Below are 16,065 nucleotides of genomic sequence, written 5' to 3' on the forward strand. Positions count from 1 at the left end.
AACGTCCACACTTTGTTCTGTCGTTCTGGTGCCCCCAATTTTGATGAAATTCATACATAAACGTGCTTTCTACCAGTAGAATTTCAGATGCTGATCAACGCTAATCATAATTGACTGTAAGAAGGTTTACACGATTTTAAAAATCTCGGACAGCATCAGTTTACATGCGTTTTATGCCAGGTGAGTGTACATGTACTGTAGATGTGTTATAAACATGCATACATATTACTTGGATACAACAAACTTTAGACTCGTATTCTGTGTGCTCTGTACTTCGTGGTAATAGGAGTTACAGCCCGACATAAAAGGTAAATGTAATGATTTTTGTAAGTAATTATTAACCTAGTTTATCAGCTCACGGACGTAGCTAGACCAGAACATTTTATGTGCAGGTATGCTTTTAAGTGTATGGGCGTTTTCCGACATAATTATCAATGACCAAGTTAGGCATATATATGTTTGAAAGTATGCGCAGGCAGGATCTTCAGTTTGTCTGCACGAAGCAACACCAGTGACACCCTCCGCAGTTACCGACATCGTATTTTGCGGACCATGTTGTGTGGGAGCGGGTAGGCCTGAGATCCATGCATTCCGCCGTCGTCGTAAACTGTATTTATAAAGTTGTGAAAGGGAACACGAGTTGACAACTTCTCCACTTACCATAGTCCAAAATATAGGACAGCGTGATAGGCTGACAGCTATATATCAGATAATATAAAAAAAATCACCCCGATAAGCCATATAAGGCTAGGTCGAAGAATGCTCTTTTTTAACATGTCATACTCAGTTAATGAAAAGCAACGCTAATGATTTCGTTTTCACACATTTAGTAATTTAGTCTTGCATTCCGTTCCAAAACCTGACTTAGCCTACTATTACGTTGAGAACATGTATGAAATTAGATGCATTCGCCACATCCGGAATGAACATAGTTTAGAATTTAATTAACCTACGTCCCAAGTCAGGCAATTAGTCATAGATAAGAGTCAGGCAATTAGACATAGATAAGAGAATATTCAAGGAATAATTACAGAAATAATTATAATATTATCAGCAACAAAACTTCCGGAGCTCTTTGATGCCATGCTTGTGCGTCTGTTAAAAGATCATTAAGATGCACTTAATAGTACGCATTTAATGCTTTTAAAATGTTATACTGTATGGTAACGATATAAACCACATCGGGAATTCCGGTAAATCCTTGAATCGTGCTAGCCTAGGAAGCCCAGAAACCCCAGTGTGGTTTATACCCGTCCAAACGCACAGAACTAACTTTCAATCGTTACATTTACAATTGAACAGTAGCTTGATACAAAATCCATCAGTACAAGAAAATCAAAGAAAAAGCGTTGTTATTGATCTAGCCCGCCCGCTAAGCTCAATAGGGATAGCACCCATCTACGGATCGCGGGGTCGTGAGTTCGAGCCCTGGGCTCGGCGTATGTTCTCCGTGACGATTTTATAAAAGACATTGTGTCTGAAATCATTCGTCCTCCATCTCTGATTCATGTGGGGACGTTGTCAGTTACTTGCGGTGAACAGGTTTGTACTGGTACAGAATCCAGGAACACTGGTTAGGTTAACTGCCCGCCGTTACATGACTGAAATACTGTTGAAAAACGGCGTTAAACCCAAACAAACAAACAAAATGTTATTGATTTTTTCGAAATGTGAATAAAAACAGCCAGAAAAATGAGCCATGCTTTACTTTAATTCGGCTTCCAATAATAAATACTGGTCCTGATTTTTATTTAAAATATCTTTTAATCTAGTAAAAGTCACGTGGTCGCCTGGATTCAGTTTTTGATCACTACAGTCAAAGAAGTATACATATAAGTTATGATTTAAATGTTCTTTATGACATTTTGGTGTCCGGTTTTGAAGTGTGCATTTTTGTTAATGATCTCAGATTGCGCGTGCAGTCTCGCGGAAAGGGTCATTTAGATATTATTGCTTTAATTTTGTTTATTCGAAAAAAATACGTACTTTACTCTACATGTGGGAAGCACGGATTGATATTCAAATCCGGATTGGATTTCAGATTTATTTCCGTTGAATCAAGTGGCCTGTCTGTTGTCTCGTTTGAATTTGATACTTAATATATGTACACAGCCAATTAAGGCGAGTTTCAGTTAGTACAAGGAAGTCATTGCTATTTCATATTTTTATAGTCAAAGCACAGTATGCGGATTCCAGGATCAGTCGCCATAGTTACTGGAGGAGCACGCGGTTTTGGGAAAGCATTTACAGAGGAACTGTTAAAGAGAGGAGCCAAGGTAAAGTCAGTCTCACACAGCTGCAGGTGGTTAGTCCGAGCTAAACCGACTACGAATTTCGCATGTGGAACAGAATTAAGTACACATAGTTTGAATCAAGCCAACCGGCTAAACTGGTAGGCCTACCGGTAGGTATTTCTAATCAGTGGAAGGAACGACTGACATAAAATATTTGAAAATACTTGTATAGGTACAATCATTTTACATTGCATGTAGGTAACGTGACTTTGAATTAATTACTTGCTACGGTTACTGGTGCACATGTCGTACATATAGGCTATTGGCGCACATTCACACATGTAGTCTCTAAGCGCATATGTCTCACTTGAAGCCTGTAAGCGCTTTCTTGAATATTTTGCACGATGTCATCATGCTCATGTGATTTTTAGCTCGACTGTTCAAAGAATAGTTGAGCTATTGGACTCGCGTGCGTCGGCGTCCGCGTCCCGATTTGGTTAAGTTTTTGTATGTAAGCTGGTATCTCAGTAACCACTTGTGGGAATGGATTGAAACTTCACAAACTTATTCACTGTGATAAACTAACTTACATTGCACAGGTTCCATAACTCTATTTTGCTTTTTTGCAAAATTATGCCCCTTTTTCGACTTAAAAATTTTTGGTTAAGGTTTTGTATGTAAGCTGGTATCTCAGTACTCACTGATGGGAATGGATTGAAACTTCACACACTTGTCCACTGTCATAAGCTGATATGCACTGTGTAGGTTCCATAACCCTGTTTTGCATTTTTAAAAGATTATGCCCTTTTTCGACTTTTGTCTTCATTCAATTGACAAGGCTGTTGAATAGTCGAGCGTTGCTGTCCTCCGACAGCTCTTGTTATTGATAAAATGATTGATGTAAGTACATTAAATTGTAATGTCATGTTTAAAGAATTTTATCTTGATAGCAACCAAGAATATTTGTGCAATTTAATGTAATGATATCTAAAATCTACGGTGGCACATAGGTGACATAGATGTTTTTATAAGCTCACCGGTCACGTATAAGTGACAAGGTGAGCTTTTGTGAACGCCCTTCGTCCATCGTCGTCGTCCGTCCACAATTTCTTGTGAACACGATAGAGACCACATTTTGCAATTGATTTTAATCAAACTTGCACACAACTTGTATTGGCATAATATCTCGGCTCCTTTCGAACACTGGCCAGATCCCATCAAGGGTTCCAGAGTTAAATTTGCTATTTTGGCTTTTGCAACCATATAGAGACTTCATTTAAGGTTTGATTTGAAACAAAGTCGCAAAGTATCTTTAACAACAATAGATCTTGGATTCCACGATGAATCCATCAGATTCAATCATTGGTTTCGGAGTTACGGTCCCTGATTGACCCCTGAAAGAGCAAAAAAAATCATTTTTACCTTTTGAACGCTATAGAAGTGACATTTTACATTCGATTTTAACCACACTTACACACAATTTAAGTCACAATACAGGTCTCGGATCCTTTCGAAAACCGGCTAGATACCTTCATGGGTTATAGAGTTACTGCCTCTGAAAGGGGCAAAATTTTCTATTTTGGCCATTTCAGCCATAGTAGAGATTTAATTTATGCTTCATTTGATAAAACTTGCACAAAATGTTTATCTTGATGATCTCTAGGCCAGGTTGGAAACTGGGTCATGCGGGGTCAAAAACTAGGTGACCAGGTCAAATCAAAAGGAGAAGCTTGTTAACATCATAGAGGTCACAGTTATGGCCATATCTTCATGAAACTTGGTCAGAATGTTTATCTTGATGATTCCTATGCCAAGTTAAAACTGGGTCATATGGGGTCAAAACTAGGTCACCCGTCACATCAAACAAAAAGCTTGTTAACATTCTTGAGGCCACATTTATGACATTTCTTCATGAAAGGTGATCAGAGTGTTTATCTTGATGATTCCTAGGCCAGTTTTGAAACTGGGTCATGTGGGGTCAAAAACTAGGTCACTCGCTCAAATCGAAGGAAAGGCTTGTTAACATCCAAGAGGTCAGATTTATGATCCTATCTTCATGAAACCTGATAAGAATGTTTATCTTTATGATTTTTAGGACAAGTTCGAAACTGGGTCATGTGGGGTCAAAAACTAGGTCATCACGCAGATCAAAAGAAAAGCTTGTTAACACGGTAGAGGCCACATTTATGACGCTATCTTCATGAAACGTGGCCAGAATGTTTATCTTAATGAATCCAAGGTCAAGTTTAAACAGGTGAGCGATATAGGATCATCATGGCCCGCTTGTTCTAATACGTGCGCACGTTATAACTAATTCGTGCACATGTAATAACTAATACGTGTAAAAAAAACATCAGCTCACATATTATTACGTACTTTTGTAAAAAAAAACATCTTCGCGCGTATTAGTATAAAAACAAACATCTATGTCACCCGTTTGTGCCACCGTAAAAAAAACTTGACGACTTAACATTTATATTTTATTCAGTTACAAAATCATTTTTGTATCTATAGGTATGTTTTGCCGACGTTAATGTTGCCGATGGCTTGCAGACAGAACAAACCTTCAAACAGACGTACGGAGAGGACAAGTCTATGTTTGTTAAATGTGATATTACAAACGACACGGATTTCACGGGTAAAATTACTTTTTTATGCCCTAGGTCAAATTCTTTAGCATTGTGTACAGATTAACAGAATAGAGAAACCTTTTGTAAAAGAAATAGTGCGAAATCAATAATATTCGCGGGAAATAATATTTCGTGGATTTCGTGGTATCGTTATCCACGAAATTAAATCACAACCAACAAATAAAAGTACAATTCATTATATCATCAAGAGTTGGATACCACGGACCCATATCACCACGAAAATGCCATATTGTTCAAAACTGCGAAATTTCTTGCTCACGAAAGTAATCGATTTCACAGTATAGATGTAAAAAGTTCAGTCGAGCATTTTCTGGGAACATACATGTGTCATGTGTCGCAGTGGTTGACGGGTTGGACTACTGCGTCAGCGATCTGGGATCAATTGCCGATCGCGGCTGATATCCTGACTTGTTTTCAGTGCTGATTAAATTGGTACTGTTTCCAGCAGTATCGTACTAGACTGGATGCTGGGGAGGTAAATATGACACCTGTCGTGTTCTCGGTTGGAAAAAAATGTGTCCTATCAATTCCATGCAGGGAATTTCGTCAACTGCACCGACACAGATACGAGGTTTTAAATGTACCGCCTTTTCGTTATGGCGCCCGCGCCAACACGAAACTGGGAAACCTCAGCCGCCATAAACATTGTCTTCTAGATGGTTATTTTATATTTCTTTCTATGCAAGTACTAGTTCGCATCAAATGTTGGGTTCAATTTGCTTTATGTTTCTTGGTTGTTGTTTTTTTTAAAGAATCATTTTTTATCGGTTTTAGGATTGTGGAAAACGGCACTGGAGAAGTTTAAGTCAGTTGACATTGTTGTAAATAATGCAGGAATATTGAATGAACGCCAGCCACAGAAAACTATAGAAATAAATCTTGTACGTATGACTTTTTTTGTAATATTTTCTACTCAGCATGTAACTCTATTACCCCCATGAAATAATATTATGTCGTAATTACGTTAAACGATTGTTTAAAATGGTTTACAAAATACTATGTTAAGACTACAGGTTTTGTATTATATACAAACATTCTGAGATATTGAAAACAGGTATCTGTTAAGGTTATACATGTAAGCTTTAAGACCACATGTTAGAAATATCATATGAGCTGTGCCAGGGGAAAACCAACCATCCGCGCAGTCTGGTCAGGATCCATGCTGTTCGCTTTTATAACCTACTGCAATTAGAGAAACCTTTAGTGAACAGCATGGATCCTGACCAGACTGCGCGGATGCGCAGGCTGGTCTGAATCCATGCTGGTCACAAAGCCACTATGTTGGTTTTCTCATGGCACGGATCATATAGATAGTTTTTGTTTTACAATAATAGGAAATACGTGTTTTATAGTAAAGTGCAAATTTCACCATTTGGTAACTTGTCATATAGTCATGCTCATTCATTCTTTACCCGGATTAGCAACTTCCTACTGCTAATAGACAAACATGTATTTTTTCACCAATATGTGAGTTATGTTGTATTTTAACTTATCAGCGGCATTATTAAAATTTAAACTATATGTACCGTATTTCCCAAAATAATGTTTTCTAGCAAAAACTGGTCATATTTGGTTTCTTTCATTTATTGAAGATATTTTACGATAATTGTTATATTGCCATGTCTTTAGATTATGTTTTTTGTCTGAGTTTCATATTTTTTGTCATCAGTTTTAATGTTTTACTCAGCTCTTTCTAATATAAATGCAAATTAGCCGCACCATGATAAAACCAACATAGTGCATTTGCGACCAGCATGGATCCAGACCAGCCTGGTCAGGACCCGTGCTGTTCGGTTTCAAAGCCTATTGCAATTAGAGAAACGGTTAGCGAACATCATGGATCCTGACCAGACTGCGCGGACGCGCATGATCAACAATTAGGTAAAATTTGTCGTCTTATCGGTAAAATTATCCCCCTTGAAATCACCTGGCAGTGCGATATCGATTTTTATCTGGTTAATATTTTCCAATAGAAACAAAGAAGGAAAAAAAGTTTGAACAAATATTGTTTTAATTAGAATGAACACACAATATTTATTATCCTATTGAAGTGTTCGTCATTCTTTTCTCTTTACAAAGATATAAAAATTATTTATCTAAAATGAAGTATTAATGCTTCCCTTGGCGATTAAAAAACATCACTATCAGTCTCTGTTTACGGCATATAGTTACTGAATAAAATAAGCAAAAACCTGTGATACGTATCTTATTCTTTTCCCTGTAGCCACTTTATTCATATATTGAGAATATTTATTATCCTATTGAAGTATTCTACAGACAATAAACTTTTTATATATGTTTTTATTTTGAAATTATTTTAATGTCTTCTTGCTTCTCTAGACGTTTAAATGTTGGTGATTTTTGTATTATTTCTTTATTTGCCGTGTCCGTGGTATTTCCGGACGCGTGCGGAAATGCACGAACCCGCCCGAAGTTTAGCTGCCGATGATACAGAAAATAGTTACAACATAGTATAAGTGATAATAATAGTGCGGGAATAATTTCAGTTATATTAAGGCGAACCATAGTTTTTGGGAATTACAAGCTTACCGCAAAATAAATGTTACAGAGAAAGATGCTGACGTATCATGTTAATAAATAAAAAAATATAAGACATGATGCACGTTGCAACTATATATATTTCTTTCTAAACCACTGTCTCGTATTTTAAAGATTCGTTTAATTATACTTATATATACCCCTTAATTTAAGTTTTAACCATAAATATGTTATAAAGAATTTATATAATGCAACATTTGAGTAACTTGTTTTCGGAGCCCCTGAAACAGCCATTTTAAAGCGCTTTTCGATAGTTGTTTATTACCAATTAACAGCTTTTTGCAAGTTTATTGCTTATCAACACCTTTTTATTAGGGGATTAGGGACGATCGGGTCTTTTTATTACACAGATAATAATGTTCTCGGTGACTGCGTAAGAGCATTTTGAAAATTGTAACATGTTTAATGAACGAGACTTAAATACACAATAAATATATTGTTTCATTTTCAAGTACAAATGTTGTTAGATACATAAGATAATGGGACACTGATTGAGTATTTACTTGTATTTGATCAACAGTATTTTTTCCTCAATACAGGTTAATTGTTCGACATTAAAATATAGATATACAGAACACGTGTTAAAAGTTCGCCTAAGAGTGAAAATATTATAGTATAGAAGTTCTGTGGCAACATTGTGAAAAATTGTCGTTTATTAATTTATTAGTTTATTCAAAGAAGTATAAAATACATTTTTAATTTTTTATAGCTCTTTGGTTTATTGTCTCTCCTGAAAATTATTATGTACTTTCTCTGCTCCATATTATATAATGCTTTCACTTGCTGTAGGCATTGTATTTATGCAATAAATCGAAATTGAATTGAACTGAATGTACGCACAGCTAATCTCAAGAAGGTATAGCACACACTAAAAGATATGAAAAATCTGTAATCCCTTGTTCATATAGTAAAAATATTCGTGATAGTTATTATGAATAACCTTTACACTACATTAGTGTCTCTTTATCCTAAATCTTTTCTAAAAGACTTTTTTCTATGGTATGCTTGTTTTATTCTTAGGTTTTCCACTTTTTATTTTAAAAATCTGACATTTATTAAATCAGTCAGTCAGTCCCTTTTGAGAAACCTTGAGAAGTCATAATTCGCACATACTTTATTACACAATGACTGGCTCGGGGGCAAATAGGTCACACTTCCAATTAACAGGCTCTGGTGTCATAAAAAGATACCTTTTACATTGTCAAGTATGTTTGCTAGTTTGTTTTTTTCTGTTCATTTTTCATCAGTGTGTGACAATATGTTTTTCAAATGTTCATTACATAGCAAAATTAATTTTAACAAGTTAAATATGATTAATAATAATAATAAAAAACGCATTTCACATCTATTTATAATAACTGAAAATGAAATTGTCAAGTTTGTAAGCACTTTTAAAAAAAAATTTTTCCTGCTTTCTATTTTTTAAGATAATAGTAGTTTCATGTACATGTATGTTATGCTCGCCTAATGTACATGATTTTGTGTATTTATATTTGTTTTTATGTCTCAGTTTCTTTAATGTAAAATATAAAGAAGATAATGTAGTGTTGACCATATTTTCATATACTATGCCAAAGAAGTATAAAACATTTTTTTATAGCTCTTTGACTATGCTAAATAAAAGAATAAATAACGTAGTACCTTCTTTTTTCCGTTCCGTATTTTACATTATTGAAAAACAGAATTAAAGCAAGTTGATGACTATATTTGCACCGGTACTTAAAATTGGTGTAAAATAAATCACCCTTCCCACTACGTTTTTACAGGAGATCTGTAATCTATAATCCTTGTTTTTTTTTATGATCGGCACCTCCCGTGATACGATAAACGGAGATAGCCGAACCATAACGATCTAAAAAATATCCGATAGTGATCGATATTTAGCTAGACGGTCGAAGGGAGACAACAAGGTAAAGCGTTGATCTCAATAAACAAGGAAAGATAATAGAATCGATTTTTGCCCAATTCTTCAGTATGCAGGCTGGTCTTGATCCATGCTGGTCGCAAACGCACTATGTTGGTTTTCTCATGGTGTGGCTCAAATATTGTCAAAAGTTCCATATTTCCCTTTTTAGGAAGGAAAAGTACATCTGATTCTTATAAGGTTTTGATTTCAGTTGGGAACAATGCGGGGAACAGATCTAGCAATTAAACACATGAGAAAAGACCAAGGCGGTAATGGGGGCCTTATAATCAACGTTGCTTCGACCGGCGGTAAGCACATGTAAACTTTAAATGTCATCATTAATGCTTTGTTTTAATTTATTCGACTCGAGCCTGTTTCCAGTGAAATAACCATGCGGAACCCATGCAAAATCCTAATTGACCTCGTAGTTGAATATCCGCTTGACCTCTGCCGTAATTTTAGGTTGAACGTCTTTAAAGAAAATAGGAATTTTATATGTACAGTAACATATGTATCTTAAATGGACACGGAAATGAGCTTAGAAGTGTCTTCGCAGAAAAGGCCTTTTAAAATGTATGCTTCATCGTGTTGCACAGGGCAACAACAAATCGTGCTCGCATATTGATTCTAAAGTGTTTGCAAAGAAATACTGAAGTGATCACCGCATAGGGATATTTCCTTTTTCAGTTTTCATCATCTCTCGTGTAAAATTGATTATTGAAAGAATGATGTATTTTGTGTAATACATTTATTGTAGGTTTATTCCCAGTGTTTTTCATGCCAGCGTATGCAGCATCAAAATATGGAGTTGTTGGATATACAAGAAGTTGGGCAGTAAGTTATTTACACACACACACACCCTCTCATGTTCTGATACACAGTTTATTTTAAATAATGAGAAAAGCAAGTGTTTGCAATGCTTGCATTATAATATACTCAGAAAATGCAGCAACATTCAGTTTGGTTTTTGCTATACTCGATACTTGACATTTGCACGTGGAGCTCGTGATGTAACACATGTAGCTACCAGCCGCGAAACAAGTATTCGGTTAAATTTTATTCGGATATAACGAAATTTTAACGTTGGTAAGGAATACCGAATATCCATTAAAGTGGTGAATCCGTTAAACATATTAAATGATTCATAAATTTACCGAGCTGTTAAATTGTTTTTTTTTGTATTTTGCTAAACGCTTTTGTATCTGAGGTTGATTGGGATTAAAATGATGATATGTTGATGTCACGCGAGGTTTCCTATATGGCAATATGCTCGGTATAATTGTTTTTGAAACAATTGTACGTATATAACGAAACAGGATGAATGTATATTAAAATAATTTAACACAAGTTGCATGAAGGAAAAATATACCTTTCACTGTAAGATTTTTTTGTCAAAATCCAAATATTTGAATGCCAAAACACTACAGCTCAGTGTACAGTAGTCTTGTAGTCTACCGGTCCGTTTATTTCCGCTTAACGAAAATTTCTTTCTCATTTCGACAATGGGGATCTTTTAAGGATATGTTGTAAATCATTTGCTTATTGGTGATATAATTGTTTTTTCTTCAGGCAAACCCCTTGTGTAAGACATACGGATTAAGCTTTGCATGTTTGTGTCCAGCTTTTAGTGATACAAATATGCTGTCTGATACTTTGTCTGAAGACCCGCCTCTAATTACATACCATGAAAATGAAGAGCAAGTACAAGGAGTTATACATGGCATAGGTGTTAACAGGTTTGTAAACAGTGTTCCACGTTAGAATTCTTGAGTTTGATGACCAGTCACAATTCTCCGTCATCTGATTATGTCGTTCTTACTGTCCTAGTGCCTCCTTAACCGGATGGTCAATGTCGTTGGCTGCAAATCGCATGCATCTCACCGCTGTGTTTATGGTTTAGTCATGCGAGGAAACCATCCAACTGACATACGGAAGGTTATTGGTTCTACTCGGGTATCTGCTTGTGTCTGAAATAATGTCCAAAAGGGGCTTTTGGTGTCTTTTTCCGTAATCAAAAGCTCATGTGTGACGTTAAAACTAACAAAAGAACTTCGTTATCGTCTGAACAATCTTGAAATCTTTCATTCTATAACTGAACTGCCAGCAAATTTGGTTATCACGTGTAAATTTGATAGCTTTTTATGGGAGGCCATAGACCAAAGACAATATGCACAGCGTTACAGGTTCTCCGCGAGGAACAAAGTATTGTCTGATATCCATGAACACTGAAACGCTTTTAAATAAGGAAAACAGTCAAACAAACATAAAACAGCAGGCATATATTTTTTCTTACGTTATGAAAAAGAGTAAACTTTGCATTTTCTGTGAACATGTATCATATATGCTCTACGAAATATTTTGGCGGTATATAGTTATTGCATAATTATTGATTTATCTCCCATTTCCACACTTAATTTTACAACACTGTTAGCACTAACAAACACACTCTCTTTTAAATATTTAATGCTTTGTTCCTGTGTCCATATGGTATATGTGGGGAGCATACATCACATTTTCAACTTGTTCATTTGAAGTTAGTTAATATTTCATGCTTTGCTTTAAAATACGTTTCTTTGTTCTCTATGTTTCTCAAAGGAGTACTTTTTAGAACATTAGAGTTTTACTAGTATTTTTTTTTGACATTTTACATTTTTTCCAATATGACATGTCAGATTTCTAAACTTCTCGTTTTACACTGTATGATATAAAAACAGGTCAAGTTGAATCATGCAAAAGACAAGATAATTTATTTAAATGTGAAATTATTGTAGATTCAAAGTGATATGTTTTATAGTGCAGAGTGAGCGGGAAGACCGGGCCTTGGTGAAGTAAATGAATTTGGATGTCTTATTTTTTCAGCGTTGAAGATGTTTCCGCGGCTCTGATAGAGTTGATAGAAAAGGAGGATAATAATGGTGCGGTAGTCACGATTGAGAAAAGCCGAGGGGCTGTATACAGATTTACTGAACATCCGCATAAACTATAAGAACATTAAACACGCAAGTCATGTGATATTTGATGTAGTTCAACCAGAAAGTTCAGCATATAACAGTTTTTATTCTATATCTAAAACGATTCAAGTCATTACAATGCTATCTGATTTAGATATTAAAACGTTCGTTGATAATCAAAAACTTAAAAATACAGTAAGAAAGATCATCAGATGATGGAATATTTGAAAAGTCGCTAAAAGAAGCCGTTCCGGACGAAACCTAGTCTGGCTACCGACTAGATAATCTTTAGTTTTTAGCCCCCATCAAATATGGCCCCGCCCTGGGGGTCACATGGTTCATATAGACTTATACAGGGAAAAGTTTTTAAAATCTTCTTGTCAATAACCTACAACATTCAATTTTGGACCACATGTATGGTTTTGAGTGGCAAGATGAACCTTGACATGAGTTGACCTTGATTTTGACCTAGTGACCTACTTTCACATTTCTGTAGCTACAGCCTTCAAATTTGGACCACATGCATAGTTTTGTGCAATGAAAAAACTTTGACCTTGTTATTGACCTAGTGACCTACTTTCACATTTTTGAAGGTACATGCTTCAAATTTGGACCACATGCATAGTTTCGTGTTTCGAAATGAAATTTGACCTTGATTTTGACCTAGTGACCTATTTTCACATTTCTCAAGCTACAGCCTTAAAATTTGGACCACATGCATGGATTTGTGTACCAAAACAAACTTTGACCTTTACAGTGACCTAGTGACCTACTTTCACATTTTTGAAGGTACAGGCTTCAAATTTGGGCCACATGCATAGTTCTGTGTATGGAAATAAAATTTGACCTTGATTTTGACCTAGTGACCTACTTTCACATTTCTCAAGCTACAGCCTTCAAATTTGGACCACTTGCATAGTTTTGTGTACCGAAATGAACTTTGACCTTAAGATTGACCTAGTGACCTACTTTCACATTTCTGTAGCTACAGGCTTCAAATTTAGACCACATGCATAAGATTGTGTACCGAAACAAACTTTGACCTTGACATTGACCTATTGACCTACTTTCACATTTTTGAAGGTACAGGCTTCAAATTTGGACCACATGCATAGATTTGTGTTCTGAAGTGAAATTTGACCTTGATTTTGACGTAGTGACCTACTTTCACATTTCTCAAGCTACAGCCTTCAAATTTGGACCACTTGCATAGTTTTGTGTACCGAAATAAACTTAGACCTTAAGATTGACCTAGTGACCTACTTTCAAATTTCTCAAACTACAGCCTTCACACTTGTTGCACATGCATAGTTTTGTGTACAAAGAACTTTGTCCTTGAACTTGATCTAGTGACCTACTTTCACATTTCTCAAGCTACAGCATTCGAATTTGGACAACATGCACAGTGTTGTGTACGGAAATGAAATTTGACTTTAAGCTAGTCAATAAGTCTTGAAATTTGGAACACTCAAAAATGGCACATTGGTGGGCGCCAAGATCACTCTGTGATCTCTTGTTTTAGAAAAAATAATTCTGTGAAAAATTCTGACTTCATCAGTCCTGGCTCTGATTCGTATGTTTTGAGAAGACAAGGGACATAATTATACAAAATTTGAATAGCCTTAGAAGTTATCTCCTTTGAACAAAACATACGGTCTGAACACAGACTAGACGAAACCTAGAAATTGGAAGATTTAACGGATAAGAAACAAAATGGAGAAGATAATGAATGGCAGCGGACGGGCGGTCAGCATCCAAAACATGTCTGCTTTCTAATTCAGTTTTCATCGGATTTTCACCAAACTTGCTGACAATGTTTGTAGGCATAATCGGCCAATTTCGATAACCAGCCAAATTATACCAGGCACTCTTTGATTATAGTCCTTGAATTACTCGAAAACTGGGGAATTTAGCTTTGTCCGCTCTCTTAAGTCGAACAGTTTTCATTCGATCTCCACCAAACTTGCTGACAATGTTTGCGGGCATAATATCTCAGCCAAGTATTATTACCACGCAAATCGCCAAATGGCTGTTATAGGGAGGTTGCACCATATACTTTTTTCATAATGAAACACAGAAAAAAAAACATTTAATGAATAACGTATATTTCGTATGAAGTGAAATAAATAAAGAACAAAAAGGTTATTTAAGGTCTAACATTGTTTTGTATAATATATATTTGCACTGATACCAAGCTGGGAAAAACTAGAAAAGGCAGGAATACAATATTCAGTGAAACACTTTTAATTTAAACTGTTATTATAGTAAGATAAAATAGATATAGAATAAAAAGGTTATTTAACATTGTACTGTACAATACGAGATATATTTGGACTCGTACCCAGCTGAGAAAAGCATATTGAAATCGCCTAGCGGCTCGTCCAATATAGTTTTCGCAGCTGGGTACTCGTCCAAATATATCTCCGTATTGTACAGAACAATGTTAAATAACCTAATAATACATTGTCCCGCGAAGGACCATGTATTTCATTATTTGTATAGATTCATATATTTCACTTAAGTTTGCTGTATAAATATAAATTTGTGAACAAATGTATTTTAATGATTTTTTTTTTTACAATTTTTCTATATAATTATGCAGTTAATAAAAGAACTATGTTTTGTTTATGTTTCTTACGGTGCTATAGTCTACAGTAGTATTGCAATAAAATATTTAAGTGAATTACTCTTTAGTATCTCGAAATGATAAACCATGCCTTGTTTGGATAGGCTGAATGTTTGATTTTATAGCATAGTGAAATGAAGATGTAATAATCTGACAATTATTTATACCGGCGTACGGACGTATATACAATTGTGGCTACACCAGTTCACGCCCTTGACGACTTCCTTGGTTATTTCATTATTTCGACGTGTTCGTGTTCGTCGTTTTGCTTGAAAAATAAATTTGACATATATGTAGCAACATGAAATTGTAGTAAATATTAATTTCAATCATTAACAATGACTTCAATTTGCATTGAGGAGTGCTTTTCTTTTCTCAAACGCTTTCAACAAGTATTTTGCAAGTCTGTATAATAGTTCTATATTACAAGATGATAGTAATTCTAAGAATTTAACCATGTTTGGACTAATCAAAGAAGTATAAAATACACAGAATGGCAACTGGCTGTAATCTCGCGTGAGCTCGTGTCAGAGCGTGATTCGGCGTTATCTTACTAAAAACAAACATCGGCGAGCATGCAGTTACAATTTGTACCTTTAAAACTACATTTAAAATACATGTTAGCTTCTAAAACAAAATTAGTTTAATGAGAAATGGTCTTAAGACACGAAGTACAGGGGGTTTTTTTGCCATCGAAAGAAGCGTGGTCATACGGTGATAATTATTTTACCGATGAATAATTGCTTTCGCATACAAAATGGCGCGTGGAGAAAGCGCCACTTCCGGTAACGAGATCTCGTTTTTTTGTCACGGGAGGTTGGCGAGATTTGCTCTATATGCCTTTCAAGTTGCCAATCTATTTATTTTATAGCTCTTTGGACTAATTCTATATCTTTGAGGTATGAACTGGGTTCTAATGTCATTATACACAGCGGACATTCTAACGTAAAATGATACCCATCCTCTATTGTTCGTAACTGACATAGTGCACATAATCGCTCATTTCGCGGAATGCCTCTGTGCCTACCATATTCTATTTCCAGACAATGTGATGATAGCCTTAGTTTAGTGATCACCTGTCTATATTTGAGATTTTCCATAAGCATTTAATATTCTGTCATTTCAAAGTTTTGTTTTA

General features: G+C 35.4%; 1 protein-coding gene across 2 annotated transcripts; it reads left to right on the forward strand.

The window, feature by feature from the left end:
• Positions 1-29: 29 nt before the first annotated feature.
• Positions 30-15,241, forward strand: LOC123566146 (15-hydroxyprostaglandin dehydrogenase [NAD(+)]-like). 2 transcript variants are annotated; one of them, XM_045360026.2, is made up of 8 exons: positions 30-180; positions 2,172-2,276; positions 4,749-4,872; positions 5,660-5,766; positions 9,562-9,658; positions 10,108-10,184; positions 10,920-11,086; positions 12,210-15,241. In XM_045360026.2, exons 2-8 carry the CDS (start codon positions 2,184-2,186, stop codon positions 12,334-12,336), a joined length of 792 nt encoding a protein of 263 aa, XP_045215961.1. In that variant the 5' UTR covers positions 30-180; positions 2,172-2,183; the 3' UTR covers positions 12,337-15,241. The 2 variants fall into 2 exon arrangements, with proteins under 2 accessions (XP_045215961.1, XP_045215960.1); XM_045360025.2 differs by having other exon boundaries at positions 175-308.
• The last annotated feature ends 824 nt before the right edge of the window (positions 15,242-16,065 follow it).

Source organism: Mercenaria mercenaria, chromosome 8 (assembly GCF_021730395.1).
Source record: "Mercenaria mercenaria strain notata chromosome 8, MADL_Memer_1, whole genome shotgun sequence".
Taxonomy (NCBI): domain Eukaryota; kingdom Metazoa; phylum Mollusca; class Bivalvia; order Venerida; family Veneridae; genus Mercenaria; species Mercenaria mercenaria.

What these genes read in the sequence shown, in the direction of transcription:
- LOC123566146 (XM_045360026.2), top strand. Translation starts at nt 2,184, where the DNA reads ATGCGGATTCCAGGATCAGTCGCCATAGTTACTGGAGGAGCACGCGGT. An exon ending in AAACGACACGGATTTCACGG is followed by an intron (nt 4,873 to 5,659) that starts GTAAAATTACTT and finishes TATCGGTTTTAG; the next exon opens with GATTGTGGAAAACGGCACTG. An exon ending in GATATACAAGAAGTTGGGCA is followed by an intron (nt 10,185 to 10,919) that starts GTAAGTTATTTA and finishes TTTTTTCTTCAG; the next exon opens with GCAAACCCCTTGTGTAAGAC.